This window comes from Haliotis rubra, unplaced genomic scaffold, assembly GCF_003918875.1.
Source record: "Haliotis rubra isolate DU_JTF1 unplaced genomic scaffold, ASM391887v1 Scf1290, whole genome shotgun sequence".
Lineage (NCBI taxonomy): Eukaryota > Metazoa > Mollusca > Gastropoda > Lepetellida > Haliotidae > Haliotis > Haliotis rubra.
The window spans coordinates 181,995-202,973 of NW_025765215.1; the positions used below are offsets into that span (position 1 = coordinate 181,995).

Below are 20,979 nucleotides of genomic sequence, written 5' to 3' on the forward strand. Positions count from 1 at the left end.
ATATCTGTACGTTATTATGGACGCGCAACTTAATATAGACAATGGGAGATTCGTGCAAGCCATCTACTAGACCACTGCCTACTGATTTGCCCCGCGACCCACACTGCGCCATAGTGTGCGGGCAGACTGGCTGTGGGAAGACCGTTTTCGTGTTGGATATGTTGGAGGGGCACTACAGGGATGTGTTTGATAACATCGTTATCGTGTGCCCTACTCTAAGCATGAATAAAGCATACCGCGGAAAGACCTTGGGTGATAGCCGGACCGGACGTACACACAAAGTCGACCCGGGAACACGCCTGCAGGACTGGTTGAAAGCTTACCATATGAAATTTAAAGGGGAGTCTACACTGTTCATACTGGACGACTGCAGCGCTAATTGTGAGATAACAAAAAAGAGAGACATGCTATCGTACCTGGCCTTCTCCGGCCGACACGCAAATCATAGCGTATGGGTACTGGCGCAGAAGTTCAACTCGGTGTTGAAAGACCTAAGGGAGCAGACGCGATGGGTGGCCTTATTTCACTGCAAGGACAGGGATTCGTTCGAGGAGTGTTTGAGAGAGAACGATGTGATGAGTAAATTAGAACGGGAGCGTGTGAAGAAACAGCTCGCTGAAACTAAACATCCTAAGCTCGTGCTCAAGACCGATCAACCAGTAGCCTATAGGGTGTTTTAGCTTAGCAATGCTTAGTAAATGCTTAGCAAAGCTTAGTAATGCTTAGCAAATGCTTAGCAATGCTTAGTATAATGCTTAGCATTTAGTTATAGCTATGATATTTGAAGTGTGCGTCGTGTGCAACTTAACCTTCATTTCGCTGTGTTTTGCCTGCATCGGGTATTATATTGTTAAAACTAAAACTTACTTGTTACATTATAAGATGGAGTGTGAGGAATTGCTTGAACAATTGTTGGTACCCCAGTCACCCCAGGTGGATGATGATAAGCGAGAGAAACTGGTGGCGTTGGCTGTTGGTGGCAAAGCCAAACATTACTTTGGAGACTACACTCATGATAAAATTCACAAAATGTCAGCCGAAGAAATCGATAAGCTGTACGCTAGATACGAGTCCCGGCTCGGAGCAGAAATGACAAAGACAATAGGATCGACTATGACCCAGATATACACTGGTATTGCGTCGTACTTCCTTCCCATCCCCCCAGAGCGTCGACTTTACCTGTGGGAAGACCTCGAGAAAGACCCTTTTATTGAACACGCCTTGAGCTCTATTAGCTGTGAGCTGTATCACAAATACGGTATGTTGTTAGCCCCGGTGACGGCGGCGATTATCACGGCAAAGCATTGTCAATTTGAGAGGAAAAATAATAATAATAGTATAGATGGATGCTGCACAGGAGACCCAACCCCAGACCCCTTCAGAAGAAACCCCACTGGTGGAAACCCCCACGTTGGGGAAACCCCAACAACTGGAGGAAACCCCCACGTTGGGGAAACCCCAACCCCCTACAGTAACCAGGCAGAAGAATCCTAAGAGAGTAGCTGCCGGTAAAAAACGGTGGTGTAACCAACATAAAATTATCAGGGGTGACTCACCCGGGCGACTCTTTTGTTAGTTGTATCGCATAGCTGCTGCGTGGCTATCTGGTGGTTATATATACGACATAGGAATCCTAAGGATTCCGGGGAGGGAAACCCTCACAATCCTAAGGATTCCGGGGATCCCCCACAATTAGAGGTCGACCCGCATATCATGTTATAATTCAATATTTTTATATCATATACATAATGTCTGAGGGGAAAACGTTCGTCAACGACGCATACCACGCCACAGTGGTCGCCAGTCTAGCCGTAGGATACGCTCGGTTGACCAAAATGGTGCTTAAACAACCAACTATCAAGCTAGATGGGTATGCTTATAATGAACCTTGGTATGGCGATGGCTACAAAAGACATCCTAGTAAAACAAGGGATACTACCTGAAAATATTATGAAGTAAAGATGGCCACGATTGCCATGATGGTTGGTGGGGCGTTAGTAAATGCCCTAGCATTTTCCGGGAGTAATTTCCTCTTCTCAAGTCACGAGTCGGACGGCGAACGGAAGAGAACCGCACCTCGCTGTAGAAGCGATTACAGGCCGCACAATCGATGCACGCTAAAAAACGCCTCCAGAGGATCGATTACATTAACGAACAACTCAGGCGTGAAAACCATGCTGTTCAAACATTCCACGATGTCGACGACTTAGCGAGACAATACTACCTATTAACAGGTAAAGAGTTGCAACCACTCAATAAACCCACACTCGCTCAGTACTACACACCATCCAAGGGACAAATGGACCGTGAACTGGTCTTCATAAGCTGGGTATAGCAGCGACTCGTTGGTTATTGAAACAATTAGACTAAATACCCATATAAGTATGCTAAACATGAGACCTGCTCCATACCGATCGCGAATACATACTTATGGGAAGACCGAGCCTGTGGTAGGAAATGCAGGACTCAGGGGGTACTGTTGTTTCCACATGGGAAGCCCTAACTACGTGTGTTCTGTAATGCGGTATAGGGGTTAAAGAGGGCACTACTGTCTATGTAAAGCTCCGCGGAGGCTAACGTAGTCAGACATCACCTCATCTACGAGAATAAAAAGGCCTACATAAAAGAGCGTGAGGGCGACTTCTCAAGATAGATCCCAATTAGAGATTATACACACCTACGTATAGCTATGTTTGTGGAAATTGAGCCCAGGGAAGGTTGCCTGAGCAGCTGGCAGATGGATGTGGGGAAAAGTATAGATATTAGTGTCCTCAAACCCATGATTATTAGGGAACTATATAAGGGGTGCTCGTTTACAATCATTGTAAAAGTAGGGTTTGATGTGCCATGGGCTGGGCACACTTGGAATTACTTTGATGGTGGTGAGTAGATGTGCATGGGGATATAGATATACTTGTTGTGACTCGTTGCAAGTAATACAAAACACCCTACTATGCTCTTTGCATATTCGGGTGGAGTTGAGGGAATAATCGATAAGGTGTATCTTGATTTTTACCTTCACGGTTGGGCCAATTAGATATTGGTTCTCTTAGGTGTGTATGCATAATTATGACCACTGTTGGTGAACTTAAAGCGAATTAAGCCAGGCAGAGAGGTGTGTCGGGTATTCTCGAATCACGGAAGCCAGCATTGTTGAGATTACTAGGTTTAGAAGCCCCTCCACGGTAAAACAATTAAAAGCTCAAGCAAAACAGCTTGGATTCACGGGTTATTCAAACCTGGGGAGAGCGGGTTAATGGCATTGTTATCACATGCCCCGTAGCAAAACCTCCCACTGTAAAGAACTGAAAGTTCAGGCGTGATTTGGGGTTAGGGGGATATTCGAATGAGAAAGCCACAGCTTGTAGAACTGTTCACTGACAGAATAGAGCTGTCGACCTACAGTTCAGTACCCACTGTAGCTGTAGGTAACTATTTGAAAGGCTGAGCATGCATGTTGATAGGAACATAGACATTACAGATATCAAGCCTCTGATAGCTGATAAAATAAACCAGGAACTAAACAGTCTAGGAAGTATCAAATTTCAAATCACAGTGAAAATGTCGCCGATAAGAACGTGGGGAACCCCCACTGGGAGTCACTGAGAATGCGTTCAGCCTTACTTCGAGGTAAACAAAAAGGTTGTCACGCATACAGAGACCATTGACGCATCAATCGATACCAGTTTTCAGCAGATACGGGAATACCTAGAACGCTACACACACTTGGGGTCTGGGTGGACTGTAGATAAAATCGATAATGTCTATCTAGACATAGCTAACTCACGTGCCGTTCAGAGGCGGGTCATACCTAGACTTGCCCCCCTACTATAGGAAAAAACATGCCATGGTCAATGTCAAGAATAGAGGAGACGATTGCCTGAGGGTAGCTATCAGGTCAGCCTTGTTTCCAGCTGACACTCATTCAGACAGGCTTTCTAGCTATCCCCAAGACGATGGACTCAACTGGGATGGTATAGATGAACCCACCCCCATATCCCAGATCACTAAAATAGAAAAACAGAATAATCTAGCTATAAATGTCTTTGGGCACGAAGGTAACACAACAATAGTGCACAGAGTCAGTCCGTTGGGGGGACCCCAACTGTTGGGGGGACCCCAAGGGGGGAAACCCATTATCAATATATTCATGATTCAGCGAGGTGACAAGTATCACTACACATGGATAAAACACTTTAGCAGGCTGTTGTATGACCAATCGGCACACAGAGAAAAGACCCACTTCTGCGAACGGTGCCTACATGGCTTCACACGAGCTGATTTATTAGAATCCCACGGGAGGATTGCCAAGGTGTGGGGCAGACGGCTATACGAGTCGACATGCCTAAAGAAGGTGACAATATCCTAAAATTCGGTAACCACAAGAACCAAATGTCTGTGCCTTATATCATATACGCCGACTTTGAAGCCTTGGTCAAACCAGTTGTTGGGGATAACCCCACAGGCGGGGTTGTTGGGGGTACCCCAACCACCCGAAAAACACAAGAGCATGAAGCCTGTTGGTTTGGATACATTGTCGTCCGTTGTGATGGGGAAACGAAAGCTCCGGTAGTGTATAGGGGCCCTGACGCGGCTGAAAGGTTTCTAAAGTGTTTGCAGGAGGAAGAAAAAATTATTAGGAATGCACTGTATAGAGTCGCTCCCATGCGTATGACCCGAGCCGACAAGCTAGCTCACGCCTGTAGCACTAACTGTCATGTGTGTGACTCACCACTGAATGGTGATTCGGTGAGAGATCACTGCCACGTAACCGGTAAGTATAGAGGCGCCGCTCATAGCGCGTGTAACCTCAAGCTTAGAATCACCCCTAAGACAATAAACATCCCCGTTGTCTTTCACAACTTGAGAGGGTATGACTCACACTTGATCATGCAGGCCATTGCGAAAATCGATGGTAATATAACGTGCATCCCCAACAACATGGAGAGATACATCTCCTTCAGCTTAAACGGTCTTAGGTTCATAGATTCAGTACAATTTCTATTGTCTTCACTCGACAGTCTGGTCAAGGTGACGATACCTTCCCTATCACCGACCGATACACAGGCGCGAGACTAGACCCCTGCTTATGAGGAAGGTGTGTACCCTATGAGTACATGGATAGTTGGGTCAAGTTAGCGAGACCAGACTACCCCCATCAGAGAATTTTACAGCAATCTGACCGACTCAGCAATATCCCAAGATGATTACTCACTGCGCTATTAATGTATGGAATAAACTGGGTTGTAAGAACCTGGGGGATTATCACGACCTGTACTTGAGGACAGATGTACTGCTGTTAACCCGACGTGTTTGAAACGTTTTAGGCCGGACGTGTTTAAAAGCAGTATAAACTCGACCCGCATGGTATTACACCAGTCCAGGTCTGTCGTCGGATGCCTTGCTTAAAAGACCGGAGTTAAGTTGGAATTACTCACAGATTATGACATGCACCTATTCATTGAGAAAGGCTTGCGAGGTGGGATCTCCATGGCAACCAAGCGATGCAGCGAGGCAAATAATCAATGCGTGAAGGGCTACGACCCTCGCAAGCCAACCAATCACATTCTCTACCTCGACGCCAACAACCTGTACGGCTGGGCTATGAGCCAGTATCTACCCACAGGGTGATTCGAATGGGCGTCACAGGAGGTCGATGTTATGAGCATCGCACCAGATTCGAACAAAGGTTATATCCTCGAGGTTGACTTAGAGTACCCCAAGGCATTACACACATCACACAACAGCTACCCCCTTGCCCCCGAACGTATGAGAGTTAACCCAGACTGGATGTCTGAGTACCAACATAACTTGTTAGGTGGGCGGGTGACAGACGTTGAAAAACTCGTGCCCAACTTAATGAATAAGACCAAGTACATGGATTCACTATATCGCAACCTACAGCTGTACCTGTAAGTTGGGTATGAGGTTGACTAAAATACATAGGGTGCTCGTGTTAGGCCAGAGCCCATGGATGGAGCCCTACATCAGAATGAACACAGACCTCCGAAAGCTTGCCACCAGTGATTTTGAGAAAAATCTCTACAAGCTCCATGAACAACTCGGTGTTTGGTAAGACTATGGAAAACCTGAGGAAAGCGGCATTGACCGTGAAGCTGGATTCGGTCCGAATGAGGAAGACAAGCTCAGGAAACTGATAGCCAGTCCGGCATTCAACCGTAGCAAGATATTCACCGATGACCTAGTTGCCCTACACATGAAGAAAAGCCACATAAAATTCAACGGCCTGTTTCACGTGGGGATGAGCATCCTCGATTTATCCAAACACCTGATGTGCGACTTTTACTACAACGAGCTTAAGAAACAGAATGCGGCGACAGGTGTGAAGTGCTGTACACTGACACGGATTCCCTGCTGATGGAGATTCGATCCGAGGGCGTTAATGCGAGGACATGAAAAACACCTCGATTTGTATGACACCAGCGACTACCCCAAGGACCATGCCATACACGATACGGTAAATAAAAAGGTCCTAGGTAAGATGAAGGATGAGGTGTGCTGGCACGCCCATAGCGAATAGTACATAGGTTTGAGGCCTAAGATGTACTCCATACTGAAAGCCGACAATGGTGAGATCCGGAAGGCTAAGGGTGTTAAAGTATGTGGTGAAACAACACATCAAACACGCCAGATTCAAGGAAGCACTGTTCAAGACCCGTACCTTTAGGCATAAAATGAACACACTTAGAAGTGATGGCCATAAGATATCACGGACTGACTATAAACAAGACATCCCTGTCGCCTATGGACACTAAACGTTGGATAGCTATTGATGGGATAAACAAATGCAGCGTATGGACATGAGAAAATTGAACATGTCCGCGAACCAGAGAAAGTTTGAGGCTATTTACTATAGCCCGGCGTGGGTACTGGAAAGGAGCTAGCGCTGTAGATAAGCTAGCTAAAATGCGCCTTGAGTACCCCGGAGAGGCCAAAGTGGCTTGAAAAACAAGCCCTGTGGCAGATCTATTTGCCACCACCACGCTCACGTGCCTAGAAGGAAGTTTGGAATTAACATACCTAATATAGCGTTCACCAGGCAGACCTACTGTTCCTACCCACGATAAGAGGTACAAGTATGCCTTAACCGTAGTGGGCGTAGCCAGTCGCTACAAAGGAAGCCGAGCCCTTGACCACGAAAAGATTCTGCCCAGGTAGCCAGAGGATTTGAACGATATACAAGCGCCCAGTCCGCTGGCGTATGGCCAACAGAGCTGCAAGTTGACCCCGGACGGGAGTTCATGGGTGGCGTGTCACAACTGCTAGCCAAACACGATACAAAGGTCAGGCGTGGCGGCGGCGGAGCCATCGCAGCCAAGCCATAGTTGAGAGATTTAATAGGACTTTGACTGAGCGCTTATTCGGACATCAGTATGCTAGGGAGATGGCAACCCCGGGAAAACGATCGACTGAATGGGTCGCGAGGTTACTCAAGGTGGTGTCGGCAATCAACCATGAAGTCACCCGTCTCACCGGCAAGAAACCGGCAGACGCTATCAAACTAAAATCAATAGTTGCAGAGTCGGCTGCTCCATTGCGTGGAAAAGAGAAACAGATACCAGATAGGGCCCTAGTTAGGTATCTATACCAGCCGGGGGAACACGAGGGTGATAGCCGTAAGCGAGCCACTGATCCTATATGGTCAGTCAAAACTTACAACATAGATAAAGTGGACATCAAAGCAGACGAGCCTAACTTGTACTACTTGAGGGATGGGCCAGGTAGGGGGTTTGTAAGAGCGGAATTATTGATCGTACCGTACGGCACAGTGTTACCTCCAGTCAACACGGCATAGCGGTGCCCCAGGATACCAACACACTCCAGCCATACCCCCAGCGCGGCTAGGAGGTCCCGCTATCGTCCCAAACTTTTTCATAGTAGGGGAAATGGTAGCAAGAGCTAAGGGTCCGACCAAAGCCTTACTTGTGAAATAAGGCTTTGCAGAGGCTTTGGTTGAAAGTGGTCCAGAACCCCCATTGTATATACTACTAATATTGTCATTAGCAGACAGGCAGGCAGACACACAGGTGTCAATAAAACAAGACATTGAGTTTTGTCTGTGACAACGACATATCTATATCACAGTTAGAAATTCTGTCAACGCTAAATAATGACATTGCTTTTAAGTATGAATTGAGAAAGTGACTCGGTAAGAAGAACGTGTGGTGAAATAGACAAATGAAATTATATAAACAGTTTATTTATTGTCATAACATATAAAAAGCTCGCGCCTGTGAGATATCAACAAAACATTAGAAAAATAGCTCACACCAAAGCCTTCACCGAGTATTCACTGGACAGCCCGCTTCAAGTTGCGCAAACCTATTTCACTGCACATGTGCTATGGCGCCAGCCCAGTTGTTGAAACCAGTTTTCAGCGGAAAAGTCGGGGAAAATTAGTGAAACGTTTGAACTCCGATTTTCTTGCGGTTTTTTTCATCGCGTTATTTTTCAACTTTATAAGTTGAATTTGCATTTTGATGATTTGTTTCGGTAAGTCCATGCGAAAGGTATCAGAATCTGCAAAGTTCTGTTTTACGTTGCATGTGACCTTTAAACAACAGTCAACCAACGGCTTAGCTATATGGCTGGAAGTGCGGCGTTAAACAACATCAATAGAACATAAAACATATAATACCCCATAAATGTCAAATGGGCATCAGGTTTTCACATCAGTAGTAGTATATACGATGGGCTTACGAGAACAGGTCCTCTGAGAGGACCTCTGCGGTCAAATCAGCTCCCACCACCATCGAAAAAGAGCCACGGACATCAAACAATGTTCCATCACTTCCTCCTATGGCATTATTTAGCGTAAATAATGCCCAAACGATAGACTAAAGATACGGCAAAAACAGCGTCGACCATCATTCGATGTCCCCCATATTTTTGCCTATTTTTTCAATGGAGGTACCACCGTGTGGTAAGGTATGATTAGTAATTCCTCTCTCACGAATCCTCGACCTGGTCCATCCTTCAGGTAATACAAATAGGACTGACCTTCTTTGATATCAGCCCAATCAATACTATACGTTTTGATGGACCACACCGAATCTGTAGCGCAACGTGCATCCCCTCCTTCAAGTTCACCGGTCTGTTACAAATACCTCACGGCGACCCAGTCAGACAGTTTCGTCACTTTTTTAACCGTTGGTGGTGCAGATGATTCGGCAGTCACCGATTTCATTTTTAATGGCGTCAACCGTTATTTTGTCAATCTGTCTAGTGATTTCTTGATTAATTGCAGCTATGAAGTAGTATACACAACAGGGGTACGAGATCACTTCCAACAAAAGACTCTGTAAAGCTTTATTTCATAAATAAAGCCTTTATCAGGCCCTTCCCAGCCAACTTCCTGGTCACTATGACCGCGAATCGGCACTTTCCTGGTCACACGGCCTATGACAAACCAACACTTCCTGCACTATTGTGATCACTCGATGGGGAGGTAAGTGTTGTTTGAGTACTATTTGGAATAGCGAGAAAAAGACGTATAGGTACACCTAAGTCTATAAGCTCCAAACTATCCAATTCGGCTCCCAGAGTCACAAAAAAAGTAGTGTTTCGCATTTGGGGGTTTGGACCTCTTTTTGGTTTTTCTTTGTGGTTTCTAGTAGTCTGTCCAACCCAAGACAGGGTTTTCGGGAGAAAATCACCAGTATGTCGATGCAAGTGCACTCGAATCAGAGATACACTAGGTACATAGGTATAGAACGCAACAAAATGTCTGGAACCAAGCTATAGCGCGAAGCCTATGCCGAGATCCGGTCGAGTCGTTTGTCCTTTCAAGAAGCGAAGAGGAAGTACCACATATCGCAAGCCAGATATACACGAATCCGAGGTGGTATAGACCCCGAGCCACAGACGACGACAACTCCCGACATGGCCGAAGTCTTCGAGGGTCTGCTGGAGAAGTGTCCCCACGTATTGCTTTCGGACCGAGAGAAACAAACATTTCGCTAGTTGCCGTTTATCTCTGGAAGGTCCCCACAAGACCTGGAAGCACAGCACACTGGTCCATGTTGAAGAGAAGAAGACGTCCAAACCAGTTTCCCACTTCGTGCACCCCTTACACACACCGGCCGACAAGAAGACAGAAACGCCCATACCAGTTTCCACAGCCAAACCCGGGGGTCCCCACTATATGGAGTAGAGAACTCGATGTGTGGAATGCAGCCTATTTGGAAAAAAGTATTGTAGTAGGGTATACGAACCATGCGTTTTTTGTTGGGTTTTTTTGGCCGGGTATGCACCCTACTTTCCTACCACGAAAAGCAGTCGGAATACGAAAAGTCTACGACTCCATTCATCTTTTGCAATCCCAAGCCCGCGACTATGCATCTGCAAAAATACTAGGCGAGCTGCCCAGAAAACTATTCTCGCCCAAGGTCTGGGGGCAGCAACTCGACTTCTCTATCGTCTTTCTTTTTCGATATGGATGAGCGGCAGATTTTACCAAGCCTGCACAGAAACGGTTCCCGCACCAACCGTAGGTGTTCTATTCCACCGGCGTCCCGAATCGTTTCTCGTATCTTGTAGCCGTAGGCTGGAATCATTTTTTCTCCAGTTGGCGAATCGAGAAGCAGCAACAGTCGTTTTTTCCCTTCGTATCTCGCTATGGCAAACTTTTTGCATGTGTACATTCCTTCCGAAATGTCTGTGGCTTTTCAATGTTCGCTGCACGGAGGGGCAGCCACTTCCCTATCCTTGGGCCCGCCGTAGCTGGGCAAAGGGGTATGCCAAATATTGCTGCGTCCCTGAGTACCTCTGCTTTCCCCAGTAGCTGTTGGAAGAGACAGGAATCTTTCTCCTTGCACGGACAATAGTCCACCAAATTGAGGGGGAGTGCGTGCCGTATGTTCCAGAAAGCGCAGGTGTTGTCGTACAGGTTCTCTATATTCGAGATACAGACATCGAACCCCGATTACTTCTGGAACCTCGAGTGGGAGTCGCTCCTGGGGTGTGTAGTCTATTGCTTTCTTTTCCCAGAGAACGCATTTCTTGCTGTCGACGCAGTGGTCGATGGCACCGCACTTGCACGTAGAGTTGTCTCGCTCGAAGACAGCGGGGAGTTCCGATAGAGCGACCAGGCAGTCGGTGCATCGGTGGTGCCTGTCCTTGGGTTCCGGATAGTAGTCGTCTGCGAGAACGATGCGGAGTTTGCCTGCCGAGGGGCGAAATTGGTTGGGTGGGTAGAGGTAGACGAAATCCACTATTTTGCCATCTTCGACGAATGGGCGAAAGTACAGCAAATACAGTACCTGAAACTGGTGAGGGATCTGGTAGCGCTCGTAGAAGGTGTGCCCCGATTGCTCCAGGATTTGCTTCTCTTGGTCCGAAAGCAATACGTGGGGACACTTCTCCAGCAGAACCCTCGAAGATTTCGGTCATGTCGGGAGTTGTCGTTGTCTGTGGCTCGGGGTCTATACCACCTCGGATTTGTGTATATCTGGCTTGCGATATGTGGTACTTCCTCTTCGCTTCTTGAAAGGACAAACGACCCGACCGGATCTCGGCATAGGCTTCACACTATAGCTTGGTTCCAGACATTTTGTTGTGTTCTATACCTATGTACCTAGTGTATCTCTAATTCGAGTGCACTTGCATCGACATACTGGTGATTTTCTCCCGAAAACCCTGTCTTGGGTTGGATAGACTACTAGAAACCTCAAAGAAAAAACAAAAAGAGGTCCAAACCCCCAAATGCGAAACACTACTTTTTTTGTGACTCTGGGAGCCGAATTGGATAGTTTGGAGCTTATAGACTTAGGTGTACCTATACGTCTTTTTCTCGCTATTCCATATACTACTCAAAACAACACTTACCTCCCTGTCGAGTGATCACAACAGTGCAGGAAGTGTTGGCTTGTCATAGACCAGGAAAGTGCCGATTCGCGGTCATTCAAAAGTGGTATGCACACTAGCGGAGAGAGGTAAGGGCCTGATAAAGGCTTTATTTATGAAATAAAGCTTTACAGAGTCTTTTGTTGGAAGTGATCTCGTACCCCTTTTGTGTATACTACTTATGACTTTAGGTAAATGCGTAACCCATTCCTTTGATTGTTTATCGGGTGTCACCATTTTCCGCTCGTACTGGTGTCAGAATAAGCATTCAGCTATTGTTCGGTTATAGGAGCCTTAAAATCTGCAGGGCAGGGGTGAGTTTCGGCAAACAAAATAGAGACAATTACAAAATAAATGCAAAAACAATACAAATGCAAACACAATGTACCGTCCCTCTCCTGGCGGGCCCAAGGATAGGGAAGTGGCAGCCCCTCCATCCAATGAACACAGAAAAGCGGCAGATATTCCGGAGGGATATTTTCTATTTTGGTTCTTGTGTGTCACCTTGTTCATATGTTCTCCACCATTGCCTGACACAGACGCATCAATTAGATGTTGCCTTGAATTTGAATGAGGTGAAATAATCATAACCGTGGTGTAAATATATGTTAACATCGGAATTTAACTCAGAAAAAAAGCCCAAACAAAATCCATTAGGCTCAAATGGGAAATAATAGTGAAAATGATTGAATATATAGTTGAATGTCAATTATGATACCAGATGGTTTGACAAATATACATTCATTACGCAGTATAGATGATCTGCATCGATAGTTGGATAACGTTTCTATCAGCTGATTTCTTTTCAGCTAAACAACTATCTTACAAGATGGACACTGAAGACGACTTGGAAATAAATGTGTTGAAGATTTTATCTGCCCCAAAACGATGTGAGTTATCATTGCTGACAATCTTTCAGTCCCTGAAGAAGATGAAGAGTAGAAGTTTGGATGATGCTACTCAACTAAAACGGAAGCTGGAAAATGTCCCAAGTGTAGTGGTAGTATCAAAGGGCGAAAGCCTATTATCCACTTCTGCTAGAATTGAAATTAGCATTGCAGTTTGTAGGAAACATGTTATGAATAGAGGGACGTGCTCCAGTGGTGAAAACTGTGGAGATTTACATATTTGCAAGTATTTTCTGCTCTCTGACGTCTGCAGAAGCAATAGCTGTATTTTTGGTCACAATCTGAATACTTCCCACAACCAGAGAGTTCTTCAGCCTTATGGACTGGACAAGCTGAGTCTAGAAAACGTGAGGAATATCTTCAGGTCTCCTTGGAACAGGTGTGTAGTCACAACGCCTGAGCTTTGTCACAAGTTTCAACAAAAAACCTGCAAGGACTCACCAACGAAGTGTTTCCGTATGCATTTATGTCCAGATTACATTTCTGGATCTTGCACACGTGGAGCGGATTGTGAAGGGCACAGTATCTTAGAGAAGAGTGTCACTGAAATACTCGAGAAGCACGGTCTTGATATCCAGAAACCTGAAGAGGAAATTCTTGGTGATTTACGAGAACTTGATTTGACTCCTTTACCCCTTTCTAGAAGCAAATCAGAAAGTCATCTTGCTTCATCCGGAAGAGGAGGAAGAAGTAACAGAGGTAACTCTGGAAGAGGAATCCAAAGAGGCCGTGGACAAGGGAAACAGATGAGGGGTAGAGGAGGAAGGGATGGAAGGGGAGGAAGGGGAGGTTTTAGAGGAAGAGGAGACAACAGAGAGGAACTGTCACAGATTCGTAACCGTCCTCAACCACTGATAGATCTCCCAATCCCTCCCCCATTGCAACATTCAAACCCATATCCAGATGTAAACAGTCAGACCGCCCAGCCAATGATGGGACAGGCTCCCTTAACCCGACCACCAGCAGGGCCATATCAACAGCCATTTCAGCCATTTTCATGGAACCAACAGGCTAATTCACAAGCAGCTGCACCATACCATCAGCAATATGGTGCCACGTATCTTCAACCTCCTGGACAATGGGCCCAACCACAACCAGGCCCCTTTTACCAACAGGATCATGCGTCTCAATACCCACAGCAACTTGGTAGGGAGGGACCTTTTCCTCAAACTAGACCAGGCCCCTCTTACCAACAGGATCATGAGTCTCAATACCCACAGCAACTTGGTAGGGAGGGGCCTTTACCCAAAACTAGACCAAAGAAACAGACAAATAAAGACCAGAAAGCACCCGTTGAAAAAAATACCGATGAAATTTGTATGCATAAATTTCGAAAGTGCCAACAGGGTGACAAATGCGGAAAACACCATCGACCAATGATCTACCAATGGCAGCATACAGAGACTGATGTACAAGGACAGCAGTCATGGAAAGACTTTGATAATGCCACCAACACTGAACTGGAGAAGACGTACTCTGACCCGGGAGAAGAATGTTGTCCTGTTGCCTACAGGTGAGATGTTACTAGTTTTATACGTGAGTGATTGACGCTTTGGAATTTATTCCTGCTATATCACCTATATCAAAGGGTTGATTAGTGTAGTTTAACAGCAATATAGCAGCTATATTGGGGCGGTCTGTAAATAAACGAGTCAGGACCAGATAGTCCAGTGATCAACATCATGAGCATCGTTCTATGCAGTTGGGATACGATATGTGTCAACCAAGTCAGCGCCGCCGCCATATAGATGGAATATTGTTTAGTGCGGCAACAAACAAACATTCATGAGGTCATTCATGAGGCTTCCTTTCAGGAAAGGAGATCTTGTCCGTGTCAGTTTTGAGGAAATGACAGGCTTGAGCAAGAAGACCAAGATCTCAGTGCGGCGACTGTCTACTCCGTCATCCAGTTCTCCCAGGATGCAACCTTCACTGTATAAGTGGGCAACTCAATGGCGATGGTACTGGGAAGACGATTCTGGAACTTGGATGGAATATGGCAAAACGGTAAGTCCACGAATTCCTTGTTAAATAATCGTTAATAGAGTACGATTCCGACAATAATATAAGCAATATGTGAAGCTACAAAAGAAATTGCTTTGCAAAATTTGAAAAGATTGAAAAGAAAAGGGCATATTTAACGTTACGAGTCAGGGCAGGGGTCAAGCAACAATAACACAACGGGTATACCCACTGTGAGTAACGGGAACAACAGTGCAATGCAGACACATGGAGTCTATCAAATAGGAATGAAAGAATGGTGGAAAGGCTGGCCACAATCTCTTCAACTCTTCAAATCACGAACGTTATCGGATTTAGTACATAGCGTAGACCTTCTTCATTTCATCCGACACAGCAATTGCGCAGATCGATGCTCATGCTGTTGATCACTGGATTGTCTGGTCCAGACTCGATTATTTAGCTGCAACATTGCTGAGTGCGGCGTAAAACTAAACTCACTCACTCACTCACTTATCCGACACAGGGTCTGTGGGATAGAGACCTGGTGAATTTGCAGGCAAAGGCCTAAAGTAACTTGAACACTGTGCTGCTGAAAAGACAACAGGACGGACATTATCTCATTGGATTGTTAATCCTGGGCCCTGACGCTGAAGGAATGTCCTCTAACTTTGATACGTGTGGTGCGCAGTCGATTCATGATCGTGTGTGCTAACACACGACCTCTGAAAAACTGTCTGCAAGAAAAGGTTGTCGTCATATAAGGCGGTGGGGTAGTCTAGTGGTTAAAGCGCTCGTCACGCCGAAAGCCCGGGTTCAATTTCCCACATGAGTACAATGTGTCAAGCCCATTCTGGTGTCCCCCACGGTGATGTTGCTGGAATATTGCTAAATGCGACGTAAAGCTAAACTCACTCACTCTCTTGCGGTGATATAATATATATAATATAATAGGATATATATATAGCGCACATATCCAGGCAACTACAGCATGCTCAAGGCGCTGGTATTTTCTCCCTCGATCATTGGATGTCAATCTCAACGGCACATCCTATTATCAATTTCAACTCCCTGGGGAGTATACAACTCTTGCAGCCACTAGGCGCACTGAGTTATTGTGGCTTTCTCATCCTAACGAGATACCCATTCACAGCTGGGTGGACTGTCCCAGTACTTTGTCCAAGTTTACTGCACGTTGCTGTACTCGCAACTGGGTGTTTGCACGTATTCATGTGGCCACCATCTGGTCATATACCAACGGATTCGTGGGTTCTTTTAAGTGCACAGGGTTGTGTACTGTACACTAGTGGTTGTGACAACACTGAAAGAGTCTGTACACAAAGTTGACTCCTAGGTTTTTACACCCGGTCACAAGAGGGCTCGATACCGACACGTAAACAGATTTCTACGTCATCATGGTGCGATGCCCAGGTCTGGGGCGATCTGCAATGGTGCTGGCTGTTGCACACGGTTCCTGTGTACTGTCTCAAGGCTCGGCTGTAACGGCTTGTTCATCATTAGGCCTACCCAGTGTGACCCGTGAAGATCCGTGTTAGAATTGGTCTTCAGCAAGCCATGATTGTTGTAAGAGTCAACTAACGGGATCGGGTGGTCAGACTCGTTGACTTGGTCAACACATGTCATCGCATCCTAATTGCGTAGATCGATGCTCATGATGTTGATCACTGGATTGTCTGGTCCAGACTCGATTTATTACAGACTCTTGCCATACAGCTGCAATATTGAAACCAAACCTGTTTCAGCAATGTCCGTGTGTTTGCAATTCAATGCACGTGCAATCGCTAAGATGATGGCGACGTGAGTATTTGGTATGTCGCTTTATGACAAGATTTCTCACGTGGGTCTCCAAGAACGTGTTCAAACAGGCATTCTGGCACGACATTGTTTGATACTCGATTCTGATTGGCTGAGAGCGCATCAAAACCGTACTTAAATGGAAGTTTCAGGATCGCTAATTAAAGTGACCGATTGACCGCGTATGAATACAATGAACGCGTTGAGCCTTTTTTTTTGTAAACAAACATGTCGTCACGCGGCGATATCTTCTTCAGCAATATCTTTGGTGTTTTTGAAGTAAAAAGCGAATGGTTTGAAACTTCGAAGCAGAAAAATTCGTCAGCAGCGCAAAAACGGCATTCCACCATACTTCAAACCGAGTCTAGATCTAGCGGGCATGACGTCGACAACACACATCGGCCCACACGTCCTAACCTGTCCGCTTGCGTCCGGCCGTAATGCCCAGTAATTTCCCTCATAAAAGCTGGCATGTCACTGTTTCGTCAGGTCTTTTCCAAATTCGGAATATTAGCGTGGTTGTCAACAATTACTTCCCTGAATAAAGTTAGCGGCGACTAAACTTAGCGAGTTCACGTCTTGAATTGGAGCGAGTCGATTGTCATACAGTAGAGGAAGTTAATAATTCGCTTGAGAAAACTCAAATATTTGGGCTTGCTCGCAGTGTAAACTGTATTTATTTTTATCTATTTATGCTACTTGTTACAAATAAAAGCATATTGTTTCCTGAAATAAAGCAGGAAAACGCTTATCAGTCGTGCTAGAATGAAGATAAAGCTACTTTGTTTTCAATTTTCTAGCGCTTTCGGTTTTTAAATTACATTTAGCGGTCTTAAATCCACGATAAAGGACCGCAAAATTGAAAACAGAGTAGCTTTATCTTCTAAACATGCCATTGCCGTATGTATAACACAACAAGAAACCAAAAGGAATTGCCAAATGAATTACCAAATAAATTGCCAAATAAATGTGTGTCAAGTTTCTAATTTGGTTGAGTATAATACCTGGAAGAAGTGACATTAGTATGTAGTGAGTGAGTGAGTTTAGTTTCACGCCGTTTTTTAGCAATATTCCAGCAATATCACGGCAGGGGACACAAGAAATGGGTTCACACATTGTACCCATGTAGGGGATCGAACCCGGGTCTTCGGCGTGACGAGCGAACGCTTTAACCACTAGGCTACCCAACCGCCGCGACACTACCATTAAGAATTATTTATCAAGAACTTACATTTGAAGGGCACCGGCGGATATACCACCGAGACCAACAGTGACAGTATAGAGAGTGCATACCAACAAGACACAAATGGATCCCTCGACTATGGAACGACTGGGTTCAGATATAAGCTGATGTTTGATCAAATGATGCAGACAAATATGTCCACTTCTAAAGGACGACGCGTCAGAAGACGGCCTCAGTTCGTCACCAAGGAAGAGCTTGGAAAGAGGTATGGTATCATATCATAACTTATCCATTTAAATATATCGTTAATGCAGGGTCTACCCAGTGATGTAGATTAACACCATGGGTGCGATGTTATATTACTTTGGACTTTTGAAGACATTAAAAATAGCATCGCCCTGAGATAACATTGTTACTGGCTTAAGGGAGGGAGGCTAACAGAAAGCATATGAGCCTGGTTCCTGCAGATGAGAGGGACTTTGGACATTTAAGGACATAAAAATAATTTAGTTTAGTTTTTAGCCGCTTTTAGCAATATTCCAGCAATATCACGGCGGGGAACACCAGAAATGGGCTTCACACATTGTACCCATGTGGGGAATCGAACCTCGGTCTTCGGCGTGACGAGCGAACACTTTAACCACTAGGCTACCCCACCGCTCCTGACGTTTCCCACTATGGTGAAACTATGATGCTAGACATCATGCCCTAGAAACAATCAGGTCAAACCGGGATTCGATTGGTTGGTTGGTTGGTTGGTTGGTTGGTTGGTTGGTTGGTTTGGTTGGTTTGGTTGGTTGGTTGGTTGGTTGGTTGGTTTGGTTGGTTGGTTGGTTGGTTGGTTTGGTTGGTATGGTTATTTAACGCCGCACTTTGTGCTATTCCAGCTATACGGTCTGTAAATAAAAAGGGGTGTGGACCAGACAATCCAGTGATCAATATCGTGAACATCCATCTTCGCAACTAGGATACGAAGGCCGGTATACGAACCCGCAGTGAAGGGAGGCAACTCAACATGTTTAGTCCACATAGTCAGGGCGCAAGTAGGCCTCTTACTGGCCCGCGTCACCCTAAAACTATAAAACCAAGCAAACCATCCACATAGCCCAGACGAGCTGCACATATCTGTTTTGTGAGAAAAGAAATCGGCGATGATAATAATAATCCACACATCCTCAATGTCTCATCATGTCTTTTCTCGTTTCAGGCCAAATTTTGACCCCCGCAGGAAGAAGCAGTTATGTCCACGAGGGTGGAGCATTGGTCAAACAAATGAGGAGAAGTTGTTCAAGCATTACAGCAAAATGATGGTAAAACATTATCTCTGACATAAGTATTCCTCTTCACAGGGACGGTTTGGTAGCCTAGATGTTAAAGTGTTCGCTCGTCACGCCGAAGATCCGGATTCGATTCCACTCATGGGTACAATGTGCGAAGCCCATTTCTGGAGTTCCCCGCCGTTATATTGCTGGAATATTGCTAAAAGCGGCGTTAAACCAAACTCACTCACTCACTCGTTTCTCTTCACGACGGAGGGTTTGTTTCGATTCTCCACACAGCGCGTGGTTGTGTGAACCCTGGTTTTGGTGTCCCATAGTGATAATGTTGGGAAATTGCAATAGTCGGCGTAAAACACAACTCACTCACTAATACAATTAGGAATCAGACATTGCATGTGAACATGTGACCCATTAGGGTAATGAGTGTACAATTATTGTAAATCTATATAAAAATATTCTGAATATGCATTCCAAAAGGATTTGCGTTTAATATTTTAAGGAAAAATTAAATTGTTTGGTTTGGTTTGGTTATTGCTTCACACCACTCTCAGCAATATCCCAGCTACATGGCGGCGGTCTGCTCATGCTCATGCTGTTGATCACTGGATTGTCTGGTCCAGACTCGATTATTTACAGACCGCGACCATATAGCTGGAATATTGCTGAGTGCGCCGTAAAACTAAACTCACTCACTCACCAACATCTATAAGCCTCTAAAAGAAGGTGCTGATAGTTCTGTTCTGCAATATGCCTGTCCTCGTATCCAAGGATGGGTAAAATGTGTGCAGCCCATTTCTAGTGTCCCCCGCCATGATATTGCTGGAATACAGCTAAAAGCAGCGTAAAACCCAACTCACTCACTCACTCGTAACCAAGGTACTGTAGAATCTAAGCACACATACACACTTGTTCTGCTCTTCAGATCAGCAACACTACTGATGAGTTCCAGAAGATAGCGAACCTGTTCCTTGAAACTCTGCCAAACAAGACGATAGTCTCACTGGAGCGCATAGAAAATGGAGAACTTTGGATGAATTTTGATGGGTAAGTTTTTATTGTATGAAAAGAAAAAATTAGCTGTAGGTGTCTTGGTTGCACCCAGCAATATTCATTTCGAGCAAATGGTGTCTTCATTTGTGAAGTCCTAAGATACTTATGGAACATGTAAATCGTATTCAAATGTCCTAGTAAGACAAATTGTGCTTACAGGTAAATTTTACAAGCACGGTTTCACTATCTTATGTCTCGGGCTGGGAGGAGCGGTGTGGTAGCCTGGTGGTTAAAGTCTTGGGTTCAATTCCGGGTTCAATTCCTCATATTGGTACAGTGTGTGAAGCCCATTGCTGATATCCACCGCCGTGATATTGCTGGAATATTGATAAAACCAAACTCACTTATTCCCTCTCGGGCTGGTTTCACAAAGCGTTCCTAAGGCTGCAACCGTCGTAAGTCGTATACTTACGATATGATCACGGCCGTCCTGTCGTTACGATCGCTTTGTGAAAGTCATTCCAGAAACTATATTGTGGGCGCTCAGAGGAGTGAGTGAGTATGGATTAACGCCGCTTTTAGCAATATTCCAGCAATATCACGACAGGGACACCAGAAAAGGGCTTCCCAAATTGTATCTATGTGGGGAATCAAACCCGGGTCTTCGGTGTGATGGGCGAACGCTTTAACCACTAGGCTTCCCCGCCGCCCCACTTTCAGAGTTGTTGATCACTGGATTGTCTGGTCCAGACTCGATTATTTACAGACCGCCGCCATATAGCTGGAATATTGCTGAGTGCGGCGTAAAACTACACTCACTCACTCACACTCACTTTCAGAGGACGTAACTAAATATCAAATGTCGCTGATAACATGATGCACAAAGGTATCTCATGCTTAGTGTTTACAGGGACTTCAAACCCCTTTTAAAATGACTTTTACTTCTTAATGAACATTTAGTTAATAGTGACAAGTGCCG

General features: G+C 45.3%; 2 protein-coding genes across 4 annotated transcripts in view; one reads left to right on the forward strand and one right to left on the reverse strand.

The window, feature by feature from the left end:
- LOC124266982 overlaps positions 1 to 20,979 on the reverse strand; it is an 82,511-nt gene that overhangs the window by 45,702 nt on the left and 15,830 nt on the right. The window lies entirely within an intron of this gene.
- The window catches only part of LOC124266981 (protein mono-ADP-ribosyltransferase PARP12-like), a 38,036-nt gene that overhangs the window by 13,642 nt on the left and 3,415 nt on the right, over positions 1 to 20,979 (forward strand). Inside the window, exons 1-6 of one of the 3 annotated variants that reach the window (XR_006895918.1) lie at positions 13,449 to 13,752; positions 13,831 to 14,286; positions 14,588 to 14,780; positions 17,787 to 17,995; positions 18,938 to 19,040; positions 19,933 to 20,054. Coding sequence is in view for 2 of the 3 variants with exons in the window: in XM_046701823.1 (XP_046557779.1) it covers positions 13,520 to 13,753; positions 13,832 to 14,286; positions 14,588 to 14,780; positions 17,787 to 17,995; positions 18,938 to 19,040; positions 19,933 to 20,054 (1,316 nt within the window). In the remaining variant the exon portion in view is untranslated. Of the gene's footprint in view, positions 1 to 13,448; positions 13,754 to 13,830; positions 14,287 to 14,587; positions 14,781 to 17,786; positions 17,996 to 18,937; positions 19,041 to 19,932; positions 20,055 to 20,979 lie in introns of those variants that run through there. The other 2 variants (XM_046701823.1, XM_046701824.1) reach the window with 2 other exon arrangements.